Below are 18,752 nucleotides of genomic sequence, written 5' to 3'. Positions count from 1 at the left end.
AGAGGCTGAAGTGAGTTATGATCTTATCAGTGCACTCCGGCCTAGGCAACAGAGACCCTGTTTCAAAAAAAAAAAAAAGAAAAAAATCAAAATGCATAAATGCCAAAAAATAAAAATTAAAAGGCTGGGCACAGTGGCTCACATCTGTAATCTCAGCACTTTGGGAGGCTGAGGCAGGCAGATCACAAGGCCAGGAGTTTGAGACCAGCCTAACCAATATGGTGAAACCCTGTCTCTACTAAAAATACAAATAGCCAGGCATGGTAACACATGCCTGTAATCTCAGCTACTCAGGAGACTGAGGCAGGAGAATCGTTTGAACCTGAGAGGCGAAGGTTGTAGTGAGTTGAGATTGCGCCCCTGCACTCCAGCCTGGGTGACAGAGCAAGACACCATCTCAAAAAAAAAAAATAAATAAAATCTCTCAGTGAACAAGAAGTAGAAGGGAACTTCCTTAATTTAATAAAGCCATCTTCAAAAGAACCTACAGCTAACATCATAGTTAATAGTAGAAGATTGAATGCTTTCTGCCTAAGGTTGGGAATAAGATAAGGATGTATGTTCTCACCACTCTTATTCAACAGTACTGGAGGCCCTAGCCAGTATATTAAGAAAATATGGGGCCGGGCGCGGTGGCTCAAGCCTGTAATCCCAGCACTTTGGGAGGCCGAGGCAGGTGGATCACGAGGTCAAGAGATCGAGACCATCCTGGTCAACATGGTGAAACCCCGTCTCTACTAAAAAAAAACAAAAAAATTAGCTGGGCATGGTGGCACATGCCTGTAATCCCAGCTACTCAGGAGACTGAGGCAGGAGAATTGCCTGAACCCAGGAGGGGGAAGTTGCGGTGAGCCGAGATTGTGCCATTGCACTCCAGCCTGGGTAACAAGAGTGAAACTCTGTCTCAAAAAAAAAAAAAAAAAAAGAAAATATGAAGAAATAAAAGGCACATATATCAGAAAGTAAAATTGCCTTAATACAGAGGATAGATTTGTTTATGTAGAATATTCCAAAAAGTTACAGGAATTAATAGATAACTATAGAAAGTTTGGAGAACGATCCAAGATGGCCGATCGCTAACATCCCGGGATTGCAGCTCTCAGGGAGGGCGCGGAGAACTAGAGGACGCCAAACTTTCAGACAAATTCTGGTCGCTCACGGAGCAGAAGATCCCCCAGTGGAGGAAACACACGGGTGGCCAGGGCGACTCTCGTGGCCGGCGCAGCGGTTCCTCCGGCACCTCGGAGCCACAGCTCTCAGAGCAGAGTAAACAGGTTCGGAGGACCCACACGGGCCCCCAGCAGGACACCAGAGCCCGGCGCAGCGGCTGCGATGGCACCTCGGCGCGGAAGCGCTCGGCGCAGAGTAAACGGGACCGGTTCCCCTTCTGACCGAGGTTTGGAGCCCCGGGAAGGCAGAGTCGCCTACTACCCTACTACGGACACAAGAAGGAAGCCCGACAGGAGAATCCTGGGCAGAAAAGCACCATCAGTTTTAACGCCGCTGCTCTGGCCCTGGGAACTAACAACCTGGACGTCCACTCAAGAGACCTAATCTGAAAGTTGGTAAATTCAAAGACGACAGGAGGATAAATTTACAATGACGGGAAGAAACCAGCGTAAAAAAGCTGAGAATACTCAAAGTCAGAACGCCTCTCCCTCTAAAGATGATCACAGTTCCACATCAACAATGGAACAAGGCTTGATGGAGAACGAGCGCATCCTGATGACAGAATCACTCTTCAAGGAATGGTTAATAACAAACTTCGGTGAGTTAAAAGAACACGTTGTAGCCCAACGTAAAGAAACTAGGAACTTTGAAAAAAGGTTTGATGAAATCCTATTGAGAATAGACAACTTAGAGAGGAGTATGAGTGAATTAATGGAACTGAAGAATACAATACAGGAACTCCGAGAAGTATGCACAGGTTTAAACACTCGAATTGTTCAAGCAGAAGAAGGGATATCAGAGGTCAAAGTCCAACTTAATGAAATAAAATGCGAAGAAAAGATTAGAGAAAAAAGGATAAAAAGGAATGAGCAAAGTCTCCAAGAAATGTGGGACTATGTGAAAAGACCAAATTTACGTTTGATAGGTGTACCTGAATGCCATGGAGAGAATGAATCCAAGCTGGAAAATACCCTTCAGGATATTATTCAGGAAAATTTTCCTAAACTAGCAAAGCAGGTCAACATTCAACCCCAGGTAATACAGAAAACACCACAAAGATATTCCTCAAGAAGAGCAACCCCAAGGCACATAATCGTTAGATTCACCAGGGTTGAAACGAAGGAGAGGATACTAAGGGCAGCCAGAGAGAAAGGTCGGATAACGCACAAAGGCAAGCCTATCAGACTTACAGCAGATCTCTCGGCAGAAACTCTACAGGCCAGAAGAGAGTGGGGGCCGATATTCAACATCCTCAAAGAACAGAACCTTCAGCCCAGAATTTCATATCCAGCCAAACTAAGCTTCACAACTGAAGGAAAAATAAAATCTTTTATGAACAAGCAAGAACTCAGAGATTTTATTACCACCAGGCCTGCTTTACAAGAGCTTCTGAAAGAAGCATTACACACAGAAAGAAACAACCAGTATTAGCCTCTCTAAAAATACACCAAAAAGTAAAGAGCACCAACATAAAGAATTTACACCAACGAATGGATAAAACAGCCAGTTAACATCAAATGGCAGTAACCCTAAATTTAAATCGACTAAATCCCCCAATCAAAAGACACAGCCAAAACCCAACGGCATGTTACATCCAGACCTGTTTCACATGCAAGGATACATAAAGACTCAAAACAAAGGGATGGAGAAAGATTTACCAACCAAATGGAGAGCAAAAATAAATAATAAATAAATAAAAAGCAGGAGTTGCAAATCTCGTAGCTGATAAAATAGATTTTAAAGCAACAAAGATACAGCGGTAAAAGGATCAATGCAACAAGAAGAGCTAACGATCCTAACACCCAGATACATAGAGACTTAGACTCAATGAGACAGAAAATTAATAAGGATATCAAGGACTTGAACTCAGATCTGGAACAAGTAAACTTTAATAAATATTTATAGAGCTCTCCACTTCAAATACACAAAATATACATTCTTGTCAATACCACATCACACCTACTCACAAGTTTAAATGAAACACTGATTGGCCATTATTAATACCCAATTTTTTTCAGAATAAAGCAATATTTCCGTTTACTCTCCCTCTTTCTTCCTCTCCCTTATTTTTATTTATTTATTTTTTTCTTTCCTTCTCTCAAAAAAAAGAATTCAACTTGTAAACCTCTACATCCAGGTCAGCAACGTCTCTCTCATTGTTTGATTTCCTTCCTTCCCTTCCCTCCCTCCCTCCCTCCCCCCTTCTTCCCTTCCTTCTTCCTTCATCCCTTCCTTCCTCCCTACCATCCTCCTTCCCTCCCTTCCTGCCTTCCTCCCAAAAAAAAAAAAAAAAAAAAGAAAAAGAGATTGAGACCATCCTGGTCAATGAGGTGAAACCCCATCTCTACTAAAAATACAAAAATTAGCTGGGCATGGTGGCACGCGCCTGTAGTCCCAGCTACTCGGGAGGCTGAGGCAGGAGAATTGCTTGAACCCAGGAGGCAGAGGTTGCGGTGAGCCGAGATCCTGCCATTGCACTCCAGCCTGGGTAACAAGAGCGAAACTCTGTCTCAAAAAAAAAAAAAAAAAAAAAAAAATCCTCGAAGAAAATATAAAAAACTTCAAGACCTTGGGTTAGGCAATGGTTTCTTAGAATTGACACCAAAAGCATAAGAAAAATAATGTAAAATTTTTGTACCCGAAAAGATCCCATCAAGATGATAAAAAGACATCAGAGAATAAATGCATGGGAAAAAATAACTAACAAAAAAGATAAAAAGACAACACAAAATACTTGTAGGCCATTTATTTGATATGGTATTTGTAGCTAGAATTTATAGAGAGCTCTTGAAACTCAATAATAAAAAGAACTCAATTTAAAAATGGCAAAGGATCTCAACAGACATTTTCCCAATTATAGACATGGTTGGGCACGGGGGCTCACACCTGTAATCCCAGCACTTTGGAAGGCCGAGGTGGGTGGATCACCTGAGGTCAGGAGTTCAAGACCAGCCTGGCCAACATGGCAAAACCCCATCTCTACTAAAAAAAAAAAATAGAAAATTAGCTGGGCGTGGTGGCACATGCCTGTAATCCCAGCTACTTGGGAGGCTGAGGCAGGAGAATCACTTGAACCAGGGAGGTGGAGGTTGCAGTGAGCTGAGATTGCACCACTGTGCTCTAGCCTTGGTGACAGACTCAAAAAAACAAAAACAAAAAAGTAGACACAGAGTCAACAAACTGATGAAAAGATCATCAGTATGTTTTCAGGTGAGCTAAGCCCAGAAATAAAAAATGTATATATAAATATATAGAATAAAAAAATCTTTAGCCACCAGGGAAATATAAATAAACAACAACGAATACTATTTCCCATCCAATAGGTGTATCAAAAAAAAGATAGTAAGAAAAGACAGTCACTAAGTGGTGAAAGATTCAATGATTTATTCCCAAGACCAGAGACAAGACAAGAATGTCTGGCCTCTCAACTTCTATTTAACAATACACTGCAGGTTCTAGTTAATGCAATAAGAAAAGAAAAAGACAAAACACATACAGATTGGAAAGGAAGAAGTAAAAAATTTTATGTGCAGACAACAGAATTGTCCCAGTAGAAAATCTGACAGAATCTACTAAAAAGCTGCCAGAGGCTGGGTTTGGTGGTTCACACCTATAATCCCACCACTTTGGGAGGCTGAGGTGGGTGGACTGCTTGACCCCAGGAGTTCCAGACCAGCCTGGGCACCATGGCCAAACCTGGCTCTACTAAAACCATCAAAAATTTAGCTGGGCATGGTGGTGCACACGTGCAGTCCCAGTTACTCTGGAGGTTGAGGCATAAGAATCGCTTGAACCCGAGAGGAAGAGGTTGCAGAGAGCCAAGATCACGCCACTGCACTCGAGGGAAACTCAGTCTCACAAAAAATAATAATAAAAAAGAGCAGGCGTGGGTACATGTTTGGCACCTGGTGGAGACTGAGGCCAGCAGGATCTCAGTAGTGTAGCCAGGGTACCTGAGGTGTTCTGGGCCTGGGTCTGAAGGGCTCCCGCCAAATGGAGTTCACAGCCAAACGGTGCTGGTGGCCCTGAGCTGAGTGGCTGAGGCTGGGAGGCTTTGCTTGAAATAAGGCAAAAGGGAATGAAATATGTAGATAATCTCCAAAGTATAAAAGAAGACTGGGTTTGTGAAACAGGACCTGACAACCTCTTGGTGATAATCAACAAAGTGTGAATATCTTGTTAACAGCCTTTTTTATGAAGCTCAGAAGGTTGGTTCCAAATGCTTGTCTCACACTGAACAGAAGAAACAGGTAGATATAAACATAAAAATTATGGGAAAATGGATTCACTGTCATGATGATTTCAGAAGTTATTCAAACGGGGCAAGTTAGCAATTTTTGAACTCCATCAAAAAGGGGGAATTACCCTAGAATTACAGGGAATTTTTGATAAAGAAGAGGTGGATGTTAAAGTTTAAGACAAGAAAAATAAAATATGCTATGAAGCCTGTCCTCCAGCTCTTTTCAGGACAGGCTCACCAATCAGGAAGGGTAAGCCATATCAAAGACTTCACTGAAAAACACCAAGGACAGGCTGGGCATGGTGGCTCACGCCTGTAATCTCAGCACTTTGGGAGGCCGAGGCAGGCAGATCACCTGAGGTCAGGAGTTCAAGACCAGCCTGGCCAACATGGTGAAACCCTGTCTTAAATAATTAATTTTAAAAAAAAAAAGAAAAACACCAAGGATCTCAAAGTCCTCCCCTTTCCCTGGCAACAGCTTTTACTGTCCTCAGATTGTTGGATGAGACACTCACACTGAAAGCAGATTTACAGAATGCTGCTATCATTCAAAGACTCCAAAAGCCTGCTGCATCTTTTCAAAAACTTTCACAGCATTGATTTTTGGTAGACTAAGGAGAAAATTTGCAGAAAAATGACGGTTGTAAGTGAATGTGCAAAACAAAATTGGGAACTAGAGAAGTCAGATTCACTGGACTTTTGGTTCAGGTGCTACTGAACTCTCTCTTGACAAGATGTTTAGTAAGCAGAAGTTAGAAAAGAAACATGACTGGAAACTCTATTCAGTGCACTTTTTCCAAGACTACCCAGAAAAAATATACTTATTTCAGATGCTAATTATCAAGATACATTAAATAGGTGTATTTAGAATCTTAATATGGTATCAGCTAGCAAATATGTTCATGATATTCACTCAATCATCCCAAACAGCAGCTATTTATTTAAATGTTAGCTGTCTCAGAGTTCTTAAATGGCGAATACACTGAAAAATTATACATGGCAGGTTAAAAGCATCAGTGTAATTATTTTGCAACTTAGATGCAAAGCTGAGAGACCTGTTTTTACCACAGCTATGCCTAAACCTCAAAGTGTCCTTGGTTATCACTCTGTAATGGCAACAAATAATCGAACATTAATTTGGCAGCTGGGTGTTCGTAGTTCACACCTGTAATCCCAGCACCAGGAGGCTGAGGTGGGTGGATCACCAGAGGTCAGGAATTTGAGACTACCCTGGCCAACATGGCAAAATTCCACCTCTACTAAAAATGAAAAAAATTAGCTGGGCATGGAGGTGGGCACCTGTATTTCCAGGTACTCAGGAGACTGAGACAGGAGAATCACTTTAAACTGGGAGTTGGAGGTTGCAGTGAGCCGAGATTGTGCCGTTGCAGTGAGCCGAGATTGTGCCATTGCACTCCAGCACTGGCAACAAGAGCAAAACTGAGTCTCAAAAAACAAACAATAACAAATATTAATCTGGCAACAATATCAAAGATATATTTTCATTTAAGAGTAAAATTGTGGCCAGGTGTGGTGGCTCATGCGTGTAATCCCAACACTTTGGGATGTCAAGATGGGAGGATGCCTTGAGGCCAGGATTTCAGGAGTTCAAGCTGGTCAACACAGCAGATCTCCATCTCTTTTTAATTTTAAAAATACAAAAAAAGAGGCGGGGCGTGGTGGCTCACATCTGTAATCCCTGCTTTTTGGGAGTCCAAGGCAGGCAGATCACAGGGTCAGAAGTTTGAGACCAGCCTGACCAACAGGCTGAAGCTGGGCATGGTGCCACATGCCTGTAATCCCAGCTACTTGGGAGGCTGAGGCAGCAGAATGGCTTGAACCCAGGAGGTGGAGGTTTCGGTGAGCCAAGATCACGCCACTGCACTCCAGCCTGGGTTACAGAGCGAGGTTTCTTCTCAAAAAAAAAAAAAAAAAAAAGAATAAAATTGTATAGCTTAGTATGTTAATAAAAACTTCCAGAATAGGTTTAACAAGAAGGTTGCAGCATACAAGATTAACATATGTATGAAAACTGTATTCTTTTATACTAGTGAACTAGCAGAGAAACTGAAAATTTTAAAATACCAATTACAATAATGTCAGAGAAAAAAATGCCTAGAAAGACCCAAACACTGAAAAATACAAACACAAATGATGCTGTCCTTTAAACAAATTAGGTACAAAGAAAAAAAAAAAACCCAAAACTTTGATCCAATCTTTGGGCCATATAAAGATTTTAACTCAGAGTGCATCATGTACTAGTACCTGAAATACAACATATTAAATATATTGTAATACAGATACTGCTCAACTTATAACAGCACTATGTCCTGATAAACCCACTGTAAGCTGAAACTATAGTTGACAATTTGTAACCCCATCGTAAACTGAGAAATGTATTGAATGCATAATGCATTTGCATCACTGTGAATTAAAAACAATACTAAGTCAAACTCTCATAAGTTGGGAACTATATTTATGTTACCTGTTAAAATAAAATGTTTTGTTATTACATATTTAAATGTACATTTTGTTAATTAAAGTATTAATACATCAAATACACTATCAGGTTTAATATTAAATACATTAAAAATTTTAAATCCTCAAAATTCAGTAAACATTGCAAAACCACATGATTGTGCCACTGCACTTCAGCCTGGGAGACAGAGAAAAACTCTATCTCTATTTGGGGAAAAAAACAAAAATTTCAGGTGGGGCATGATGGCTCACCTGAGATCAGTTGGAGACCAGCCTGGCCAAGATGGTGAAACCAGGTCTCTACTAAAAATACAAAAATTAGCTGGGCATGACGGCAGATGCCTGCAATCCCAGCTACTCAGGAGATGGAGGCAGGAGAATTGCTTGAACCCAGGGGGCAGAGGTTGCAGTGAGCTGAGATAGCACCACTGTACTCCAGCCTGGAGGATAAGAGCAAGACTTCTTCTAAAAAAATAAAGAAAGAAAAATCAAAGTCAATACAAACAGGCAAAAGATTTGAAGACACTTCCCCAAAGGCTTAAAGAAGGCCAGTAAGCATGTGAAACCACTTACATCATTAGCCACTGGAGAAACGCAAATTAAAACCATGATATACTACTGCACACCTACTAAAATGGTCAAAATAAAAAAGACTGACCATACCAATAATTGGCAAGGACGCAGAGGAACTGTAACTCTCATACACTGCTCATGGGAATGTCAAATGGCACAAGCACTTGAGAAGGAGCTATCAGTCTCTTAAAAAGCTGAATGTACACCAGTATATGATGTGATCATTCCACTCTTAAATAGAAGCATATGTTAAAAAAATCTGCATATGGATGTTCAAGGCAGTTTTAACTGCAAAAGCCAAAAGGCAGAAATAACACATGAATGGATAAACAGTTTGTGGTATGCCTTACACTGGAATAGTATTCAGCAGTGAAATGGACTCTACAACATAAATGAATCTAGAAACTACCCTGAATGAAAGATGCCAGACTGTATGATTCCATTTACATAAAAGCTCTACATAATGTAAAGTGGTCCATTCTGAGAGAGAGCAAATGGGTGGATCAGTAGAGTGATAGGCAGGAAAGAGTGAGAAGAAACTATAAAAGGGCATGAGGAAGCCACCTGGTTTAACAGCCTTGTTCATTATATTGATGCTGTGTATGTACACATATGTGTATGTGTCCCAGCTTAAGCAGTATGCTTAAAATATGTGTAGCTGATTAATGGTAATTATACCTCAATAAACTTACTGAAAGAACCTGTCTCAATAATTTCTCAGCAAAAGCGAAAAAGGATCATTAAACACACACTTCACCAAAGACTCATAAGCATATGAAAGTGATGCACAACATCAGTCTTTAAAGACATACACAAAGGCGAACTTATTTAAATAATTTATTTGGTGTTCTTTGCTGGCGCCAATTTTTTTTTTGAGACAGGGTCTCATCCTGTTGCCCAGGCTGGGGTGTAGGGCTCACTGCAACCTCTGCCTCCCTAACCAGGCTCCAGCAATCTTCCCACCCCAGTCTCCTAAAAAGCTGAGACTACAGGCACAAAATACCACATCTGATTACTTTTATTTATTCTTTGTAGAGACGAGGTTTCACTAGATTGCCCAGGCTGGTCTTGAACTTCTGGGCTCAAGTAATCCTTCTGTTTTGGCCACTTTGCTGGAATTAAGGTGTGAGCCGGCATGCCTGGCCAGTACCAATTTTCTTGCACGCAAAAAGTGAAAACTTGTACCCCAAGATGTTCCTAAATTCCTTATTCTTGTAACAAGCTTTTTCAACAAAAAACCCTTTTAGGATATTAAAAAAATTTTTTTTTCTGTTTTTGAGACAGAGTCTCACTGCATCACCCAGGCTGGAGTGCAGTGGCATGATCTCAGCTCACTGAGTCAGAGTTCCTTTTCAGTGTGGATCATGTTTTCTAATGGCCAAGCACAATCAAGGGCTTTCTGACATCTCTTTCATTCATGGGACTTCTCAAAGTGTGCTTTGACACGTTCACAAAGAAGAAGCTAAAAACAAAGAAAAATCTCCACACATCTTACATTCATAAGATTTTTCCACACTTGTGAGATCACAGTTGAATATTAAGGTATAAGGAGAGCGAAAGGTTTCAACACATTCCTTACATTCAGAGGATGTGCATTTATATCCAATGTGCTCACAAGCTCAGCAAGGTCTGAGGAAAATAATGAAAGCTTTCCCACCTTCCTCACATTCATAGCATTTCTCTCCAGCATGAGTTCAGACTCAGTAAGATGTGAGCAATGATTGACGGTTTCCCATATTCTGTTTGTTTCCTAGGATGCACAGACACATGAATAGTAAGTAAGGCCTATGGAAGGAGCCAAGACTTTCCCACATTCCTTACATTCATACAGCTTCTCTTCTATTGAAATTGTTGAGATCTGTGACACCAAGGAAGGCTTCCCACATTCCTCATGATTGTGTATGCTGCCACTGTGAATGAGTACATATTCAGTAAGTGTGAGGTAGTAGTGGCTTTACCACATTCTTTCCAAGTATAAGCTCAAGTGTGAATTCTTACACATTCAGTGAGGGATGAGGAATTCCTAAAGGTTTGCCCACATTCTTTATATGGTTTCTCCCCACTGTGACTTCTTAGATGTTGAGTAAGATATGTGGACTGAGTAAAGCCTTTCCCACATTCCTGACATTCAAAGGGCTGTTCACCAGTGTGAGTTCTCATGTGTACTGTAAGGCCTGATGAGATAGTGAAAGCATGCCCACATTTTTGACATTTATATGGCCTCTCCCGTGTGTGTTCTTTTATGCTGACTAAGGTGTGAGGAGTATCTAAAGGCTTTCCTACATTCTTCACATTCAAAAGGTCTGCACTGTGACTTCTTAAATGACGAATAAGAAACGAGGATCGAATAAAAGCTTTCCCACACTGTTTACAGTCATAGGGCTTTACACCAGGGTGAGTCTGCATGTGACTTTTAAAGCAAGAGGAATTAATAAAGGCTTTTCCACATTCCTTACACTGATAAGGCTTTTCGCCAGTGTGGGTTCTCATATGTACAGTAAGGTGTGAAGAGTTAGCGAAAGCTTTCCCACATTCCTTACATTCATAAGGCTTTTCTCCAGTGTGAGTCTGCCTGTGTTTTATAAGACCTGAAGAATCAGTAAAGGCTTTCCCACATTTGTTACACTCATATGGTTTTTCTCCAGTGTGAACTCTTGTGAGTTCTCCATGTGAATGTTGAGTTTTGAGAAACAAGTAAACTCTCTGCCACATTCATTACAAACATAGTGTTTTCCCCTAGTGCTAGGTCTTTTATGTTTAACAAGACCTGGGGAATAAGCAAAGGCTTTGCCAAATTTCTTACATTCTATAGGTAACACTCTACTAAGAATTCTTTTTTTTGAGACAGAGTTTCACTCTTGCTACCCAGGCTGGAGTGCAATGGCGCGATCTCGGCTCACCGCAACCTCCGCCTCCTGGGTTCAGGCCATTCTCCTGCCTCGGCCTCCTGAGTAGCTGGGATTACAGGCATGTGCCACCATGTCCAGCTAATTTGTTTTGTATTTTTAGTGGAGACGGGGTTTCACCATGTTGACCAGGATGGTCTCGATCTCTTGACCTCGTGATCCACCCGCCTCGGCCTCCCAAAGTGCTGGGATTACAGGCTTGAGCCACCGCGCCCGGCCAACTAAGAATTCCTAAATGTTGAGTAAGATATGAAGACTGAGTGAAGGGTTTCCCACATGCTTTACATTCATGGAGTTTTTATCCATCATGAGTTTGCATGTGTACAAAAAGGCCTGTAGAATGAGAAAAGGTTTTGACACACTCCTTACAAGTATCTGGTCTCTCTCCACCATATATTCTTACACATTCTCTAAGGTGTGATAAGGAAGGTAAGCCTTTTTCACAGTCACTGCATTTATATGGTTTCTCTTGAGTGTGAGTTTTCCTGCAGACAAGATGTTGGCTGAAGGCTGTTTCACATTGATTACAGTTGGGAAGTTCCTCTCCAACATCAGTCTTCTTGTGTAAAGTAAAGGTAGAGGGTTTTGTGAAGGCTTTTTCACACTGATTATGCTCACAGGTTTTTTTTCTAAAGTAAGTTCTCCTGTGAGTCTTAAGGCATGAGTGTTCACTCAAGGTTTTTTCACATTGGTTAAAGTCAAACAGTTCCTCTCCAAAGTGGTTTCTCTCCTGTTGATGAAAATTAATGATGATTCATACAAGTTTTCCAAATTTATTTCATTCAGAGATTCTCCCTTTTACTCTGAATTTTGTTATGCACAGAAAATTAGTATAATTGAAATGCTTTGTTTGTTCCTGCCATTTTCATTGCAATGAATGTTTCAGACCTGAGTGCTTTCAAGTGAAACAAAGTGACTGCAGAAAGTTCTGTTATATTCTTTACTTTCACACAGCTTCTGAACAGTTTACCTGGTAACTGCCCAACAGTGAATTATTTATCAAATACATCTAAGATATCTATATGGGAATATTTAGTTGAAGGAAACATGTAAACAAATATATTTTGAGGGATGTTTAGAGTGCTTATCAAACTCATGATCCACAGTCTCTGCAAGAGACAGATTATTTTGGGTGAAGAATAAGAGTCTCAAATGTCTGAAGGTTATTGTGCTACTTTTCTATTTTATGGAATTTTCAATCTTCCTCTAACTTAGAAGCCAAGAAATTATACCTTCTGAATCTTACCATTTCCACCATACTGAATGTTTTCTCCTGAAAAAAATTCTGCTGAGGTGCTGTCCATTTGGTATTAATATGACTCTCCCAATCTGAAATCAGATGAAAAACAATTTTAAGTTCTTAGAAAAATAATGATTGAAAAAAGGGTGTCAGAAATGCAAGAGTAGTGTGTACTGTACTTTCAAACACAATCTTAAAACAGTTTTTGTTGTTGTTGTTTTGTTTTTAAAGAAAGGGAACCAGAAATTGAGAAATTTGGATGCAATAAGAGTCTAGCAACAGTAAGGTACTAAAATCAAGCTCGTAGGTGATTCACTAAGAAATGGTTCTCCAAACATTGAGACTTTATAGTGAACAAAAAAGAGGCACAGCCAGAGAAACAAAGTAGAAAGGAAATGGATACAGAGCTAAATGCAAATCATAAATGTAAAGAAGAAATGAGACAGATCTTACCATCAGACCACAGGAAAGTTTCCAAGACGGATGAAAAGTGAAAGAGAAAGCGAAGTTAAGGTCCCAACAAATCTCAGCAACCAAATGGCCTTGATATTCTCTCCAAAAAAGTACACTTTGAAAACCTTCCTACTTAACATTTATAAACAGACTGTACCTCTCATAGATGAGTGCTATATCGCACAAATAATCTGTCTTTTCTCTCATCTTGGAGAATTTTCTCCACTGTCTTGAATGCTTCTTGTTTCATGTGAAAAGTAAAACCATATTTGCACAGCTCTCAGAGAAAGATGAATGATGTAAGAATGTGCAAGGGGTAACAAATACTTCCATGACTAAAGGGCCCAGATTTCGCTGTTTGGGCATTCTGAATGCTCTCAGGTATAACTTAAACAACAAAATGTTCATGACAAAAACTTTCAAATGAATCTAAACTGCAAATACTCTTTTCTTTTTCACTCTGCACCATAAGGACTAGCAATCCTTCTCATGAAACACAGGCTCAAGCTCGTATACTTATTCAAGAAGCTCTAAGTCTTATCCATGGAGAAAACAAAGCCAGAACAAGAACAGATCTTTGATTTCATCAGAAAAATCACTAGGCAGTAAGGTCTATGAGACGGAAACAATGTTCAGGGCCATTACATTCAGAGAGTCTAGAATATAGTTACCTAAGACATATTTGTTCCAGGAAAAAAAAAAAAAAACTAAATGAAAAAAATGGTACCAGCCCTACCTACTGCAATTAGATTCTTGTAGTTCTCCAGCATCACATCTCCGTATAAGTTTCTCTGAGTTTGATCCAGCAAAGTCCACTCCTCTGGGGTGAAGTCCACAGCCACATCCTCAAAGGTCACTGAGTCCTACACCATCACACACATGTTGGAACCAGGCAAGTACATTCTCCCCGATGTTCACTGGATAATGAGGACCTTGTTTTGGCATGCCTTGACAAGATTCTGTGGTCTTCTATCACTTGATGGTCCTCACTTTTTTTTTTTCAGATGGAGTCTTGCTCTGTCACCCAGGTTGTAGTGCAGTGGCACGATCTTGGCTCATGGCATCCTCTACCGCCTGGGTTCAAGCGAGTCCCCTGCCTCAGTCTCCTGAGCAGCTGGGACTACAGGCATGTGCCACCATGCCTAGCTAATTTTTTGTGTGTGTGTATTTCAGTAGAGACAGGGTTTCACCATGTTGGCCAGGATGGTCTCGAATCGACCTCATGATCTGCCCACTTTGGCCTCCCAAAGTGCTGGGATTGCAGGCGTGAGCCACTGCACCCAGCCCGATGGTCCTCATTTTGTTCTCTCTCTGTAAATATCCACTGGTGCTCTCATCTAGTCACATGGCTCAAAGAGTACCATTTTCACCTGGGTGTATCTCAGCGTAACTAGATTCTGACTTATTTTTCTTTATTGACAGGTTTTAGCACAATCCTGAATATATTATAGACACTTAAATAAATGCTTCAGTGACAGCACACATTTTGAGAAGCACGTGTTTATTCTCTCCCTCTCTATCACAGCAAAATGAAAGCACACAGTCAATGTGGATGAGAGTCAGACTGAATTAGTAAACACTGTGACAATAGGATCATTTCCCTGCAAAATCTATTAACCACATAAGAGGCACTGTGGTCCAAAGAAGTGTGATGAGAGACATAGTCCCTAAGCAGACCCTCTTTGCTTGCAGGAGCTCTGTTCTACTAGGAGAAAACATACCTACATGGTAGGAAGAAGCATATGCTCCTACAGAAAAATGAACTTCCTGTAGGTCAAAATAGGCAGAGGCAGATCTATGTTATTTTTAGCTAAATAATTATAAGTTTGCTTTGCTTATCGTACACTGAAGTTTGTACTCCCAACTAAGCTATATCAAATATTGGTGCAGTAAAATAGAAATCAAGCAGCAACAGGAGGTCTAAGGTAAAGACCATCTGAGAGCACTGTAAAACCATGGAACACCACAGGGTGGTTGCAGAGCAGGAAATACTGCTTTGATCCCACAAATGCCACCTTAACATAGAGTTTAAAGGAGGGTCTCCTAAAGAGGGCTTATGCAAGATCTCTGAGAAGGAAGGGAGGCGACCGCTGCTCACAAGATCCGGGAGGGTCTTTGCAGACGGCAGCTTACAAGGAAGAAAAGCCTTGCAGGTCAGAGATTACCAGAATGCCACAGGCTCTGCCTAGGTTCTCAGAATATAGAGTAATTTTGATTGCTCTGTGTCTGCAATTCCCAGAAGATAAAAGCACCTCAATGTGTTGAGTGTGGTCAGACTTGGTGGTGCCTTATGTGCTATGCTTCTGATGCAAATGCACCTTGACAGCAACTTGTGATAGAATTCAGGGTTCTGGGTTTGCATAAGAATCACGTCTGCTACTGAATACTGCAGACCAAACTTCTCTCCCTGGCTATCTTGCCCACATTAGTCTCAAGGCCTCACCCAGTAGTTTCAAGGCCTCCCCTGATCACCCCTCGATTAACAAGTGTATGCACCTAATAAAACCCTATGGAAACCAGAACTCAGTGCCAACGCAGACCCCATACTTGTGCTGGTCCCATGGACCCATGCTGTAAAATTCTACTCGTGTCTATGTCCTTTTCTCAATCCCTCATCACCGTCAGGACTAAGGGCACCCACGAATAGGATTGGGGCTGGTACCTAACAATTTCCTACTTACCTGAGAGTAATTTGTCAACCACCCAGCCACCATCCTCTCCTCTTCAAATTTTGCCTCATGAAGATAGAAAAAGTCTTGAAAGAGATGATCTTGAGAAGAAGAAATAAAACCTGAGAATCCAGGCTGCCAACAGCTTCCATACTCACAAGCTGAAAAGCCACCTCATACTAATGCTAAGTGGACACACACACATTGTTACAATAAAATGCCTGAGCAGCCTATCTCACCAGAAGCAAGAAAATATGCCTCAGGCTTTGATGACCAGGAGAGAGAGAGAGTTTAACAATCCCTTTTTATAAAAAAAAAAAAAGTCCAAAGAAGTTAACATTTTCCTTATTTGCCAAAAATGATGAAACTCAGGCCGGGCGCGGTGGCTCACACCTGTAATTCCAGCACTTTGGGAGGTCGAGATGGGTGGATCACGAGGTCAAGAGATCGAGACCATCCTGGGCAACATGGTGAAACCCTGTCTCTACTAAAAATACAAAAAATTAGCTGGGCATGGTGGCGCGTGCCTGTAATCCCAGCTACTCAGGAGGCTGAGGCAGGAAAATTGCCTGAACCCAGGAGGTGGAGGTTGCGGTGAGCCAAGATCGTGCCATTGCACTCCAGCCTGGGTAACAAGAGCGAAACTCCATCTCAAAAAAAAAAAAAAAAAAGATGAAACTCATCATTCGATTAAACAGAACCTCTTCCACAAAAGCATGCATACTCAACCCTCCTTCCCAAATCCCAGGATTTAGACTATAGACTATTCATATCTAATTTAGTCCCTCCTAGGTATTTCAAAAGCACAGACACTTAGACCCTAAACCCTAATCACAAAACAAGCTGTTCACAGACTGATTAAAGCAGGGTCTCAAAGAGCATCAACACAGACTTACCACAAAGGGAAAGATCAATGGCTGGCATCCTGTGAATCTAACAGTGGAATGTGCCTGAATATCTTGTTCCCAAAGTCTCTTCAAGACATTGTCTAAATTTATGGGTAGGTCAATCTTAATTCCTCTTAAGTAGTAATGGAAGTCTTGCCTCAAACTGTCAATCTTTAAGCAACAGGCATTACTCATCTGTCATCAAGCACCATTCATTAGCCAGCTCCCTGCAGAAGATGAAGTTGTTCATGTGAATGCCACTGGAGTATTATGCCACATGGATGTAAACAATAACAAATGCCATTTACCTGGTACTCATGTGCCAGAAACAGTGGTAGTGTAAGTTTCATATAATTACCAAAGCAGTTTTTTGTCACTATCACATTAGATGAAGAAACCTAAGCTCAGAAATTAACTGACCCAACATCACCAATTAGGAACTGGTGAGCCAGGGCATGAATGCAGGTTACTCTGAAAAGCCTAAACTCCGGAGGTTCCTCTTGTTCTCAAACATGACCATGAGATGGGCATGAAATGATGTGCAGAAAAGGTTAACTGAACCCCTGCAGAGAAAGATCTGTCCTCAGGACGGACACTTGGCTCAGTTTGTGAGATGACCTTTTAGCCTATGGAATACCTTGCCTGTTAAGTGTATATTTTTATATGCTTAAGTTCCTGAGCCAAACTATACTAGTGTGACCAGGGAGTGTATCTAACAATATGATTTATGCTGAAGGCCTGTTTTTGTATGTCTGAGGCTTTTGGCAATAAAGTGTGAGTATGAACTGTGAGGGGGCTGGGCCTAAGTGTATGATGTAAGTCATGCAGGTGCTGTATGCCTGCGGGACTGACCCTCAGTAAGTAAAAGTCCTGGACACCGAAAGCTCAGTGAGCTTCCCTAGTTGGCAACGGTTTGCATGGATATTACACACTGTTACTAGGATAATTAAGCACTGTCCATGTGACATGGGAGAAAACTACATGGGAGAGAAGCTTGGTTTCTTCTAGACTTCATCCCATTCATCTTTTCCTCTTGCAGATTCTAATCTGTACCCTTTTACTGTAATAAACCATAACTGTAGGTTTAACAGCTTCTGAGTCCTGTGAGTATTTATATCATTGAGCATAAGGGTGGTGGTCTTGAGGACCCCCCAAAACAAATGGTTTATTGAATTCAGATGTCTTTAGCTCCTCCAGCTGGCAGTGATATAGGCCAGGTGGCGTCCCTTCAAGTCCTTATCTCTGGTTTATGCTTGCATTCATTCTGCAAATATTTATAAAGGACCTTACCTTTGTGAAGTAATATACTAGACACTTAGGACACAGTGGTCAACTATACAGAAAATGTCCTAGACCTTAGGAATCTTGCATTCTAAAGGGATAAGCAGATAATAAACACTCAAGTATGGTTTTTTTTTAGATGGAGTTTTGCTCCTGTGGCCCAGGCTGGAGTGCAGTGGTGCCATCTCAGCTCACTGCACCCTCCACCTCCTAAGTAGCTAGGATTATAGGCATGCACCTACCACACCTGGCTAATTTTGTATTTTTAGTAGAGATGGGGTTTCCCCATGTTGGTCAGGCTGGTCTTGAACTCCCAACCTCAGGTGATCTGCCTGCCTTCGCCTCCCAAAGTGCTAAGATTACAGGCATGAGCCACCACGTCCACCCATAAATATGTATTATGTCAGTTGGTGACAAGTGCTACAGAAAAAAGTAGATGAATGGGTATGTCGTATCACACTCCACCTCTCCTACCACACACATATAAACGTATATTTATAGACTCAAACTGTTCTGGGAAAGAAAACAGAGGACAATAACCGTAAGACACTTAAAAGTGCCATCTGGCTTGCCTAAAAGTGACATTCAACTTTTTATCCAAAGCAATAGAGTAATACTAATGGTTCACAAAAGACACTCAGAATACATTTCAAGTGCTAAGGCTAATGCCTAGATGTAGCCAATTAAGTAATTTCTTTACTTTGCTTCCACATTCAGTCTACAAAAGCCAGCTGTGCATGCTGCTACAGCAGAGCCCCGGAACCTCTTTAGATACTGAGCGCTGCCGGACTGACGAATCTTTTAATGCTTAACTAAACTATTACATTTATCTGAAGTTTTTCTTTTATCTGAAGT

At 41.1% G+C, this 18,752-nt stretch overlaps 1 protein-coding gene and 3 pseudogenes across 11 annotated transcripts in view; 1 reads left to right on the top strand and 3 right to left on the bottom strand.

Moving 5' to 3' along the window:
• Positions 1 to 18,752, bottom strand: part of LOC103789755 (zinc finger protein 559) — a 53,466-nt gene that overhangs the window by 22,398 nt on the left and 12,316 nt on the right. For 6 of the 11 annotated variants that reach the window (XR_013531043.1, XM_078360500.1, XM_078360501.1 and 3 more), the window contains 4 exons: positions 16,626 to 16,843; positions 15,742 to 15,830; positions 13,797 to 13,923; positions 12,614 to 12,696 (listed from right to left, as the gene is read on the bottom strand). Coding sequence is in view for 9 of the 11 variants with exons in the window: in XM_078360500.1 (XP_078216626.1) it covers positions 12,614 to 12,696; positions 13,797 to 13,923; positions 15,742 to 15,830; positions 16,626 to 16,653 (327 nt within the window). In the remaining 2 variants the exon portion in view is untranslated. The other 5 variants (XR_013531042.1, XM_078360504.1, XM_078360505.1 and 2 more) reach the window with 3 other exon arrangements.
• Positions 5,172 to 6,131, top strand: LOC100406078 (UBX domain-containing protein 2A-like; annotated as a pseudogene).
• LOC144580839 (uncharacterized) lies at positions 10,378 to 11,310 on the bottom strand (annotated as a pseudogene).
• On the bottom strand, positions 11,293 to 12,121 carry LOC144580913 (uncharacterized; annotated as a pseudogene).

Source organism: Callithrix jacchus, chromosome 22 (genome assembly GCF_049354715.1).
Source record: "Callithrix jacchus isolate 240 chromosome 22, calJac240_pri, whole genome shotgun sequence".
NCBI lineage: Eukaryota > Metazoa > Chordata > Mammalia > Primates > Cebidae > Callithrix > Callithrix jacchus.
Note: the sequence above shows the minus strand (reverse complement) of the source record. Positions and strands in the feature narration are given on the sequence as shown.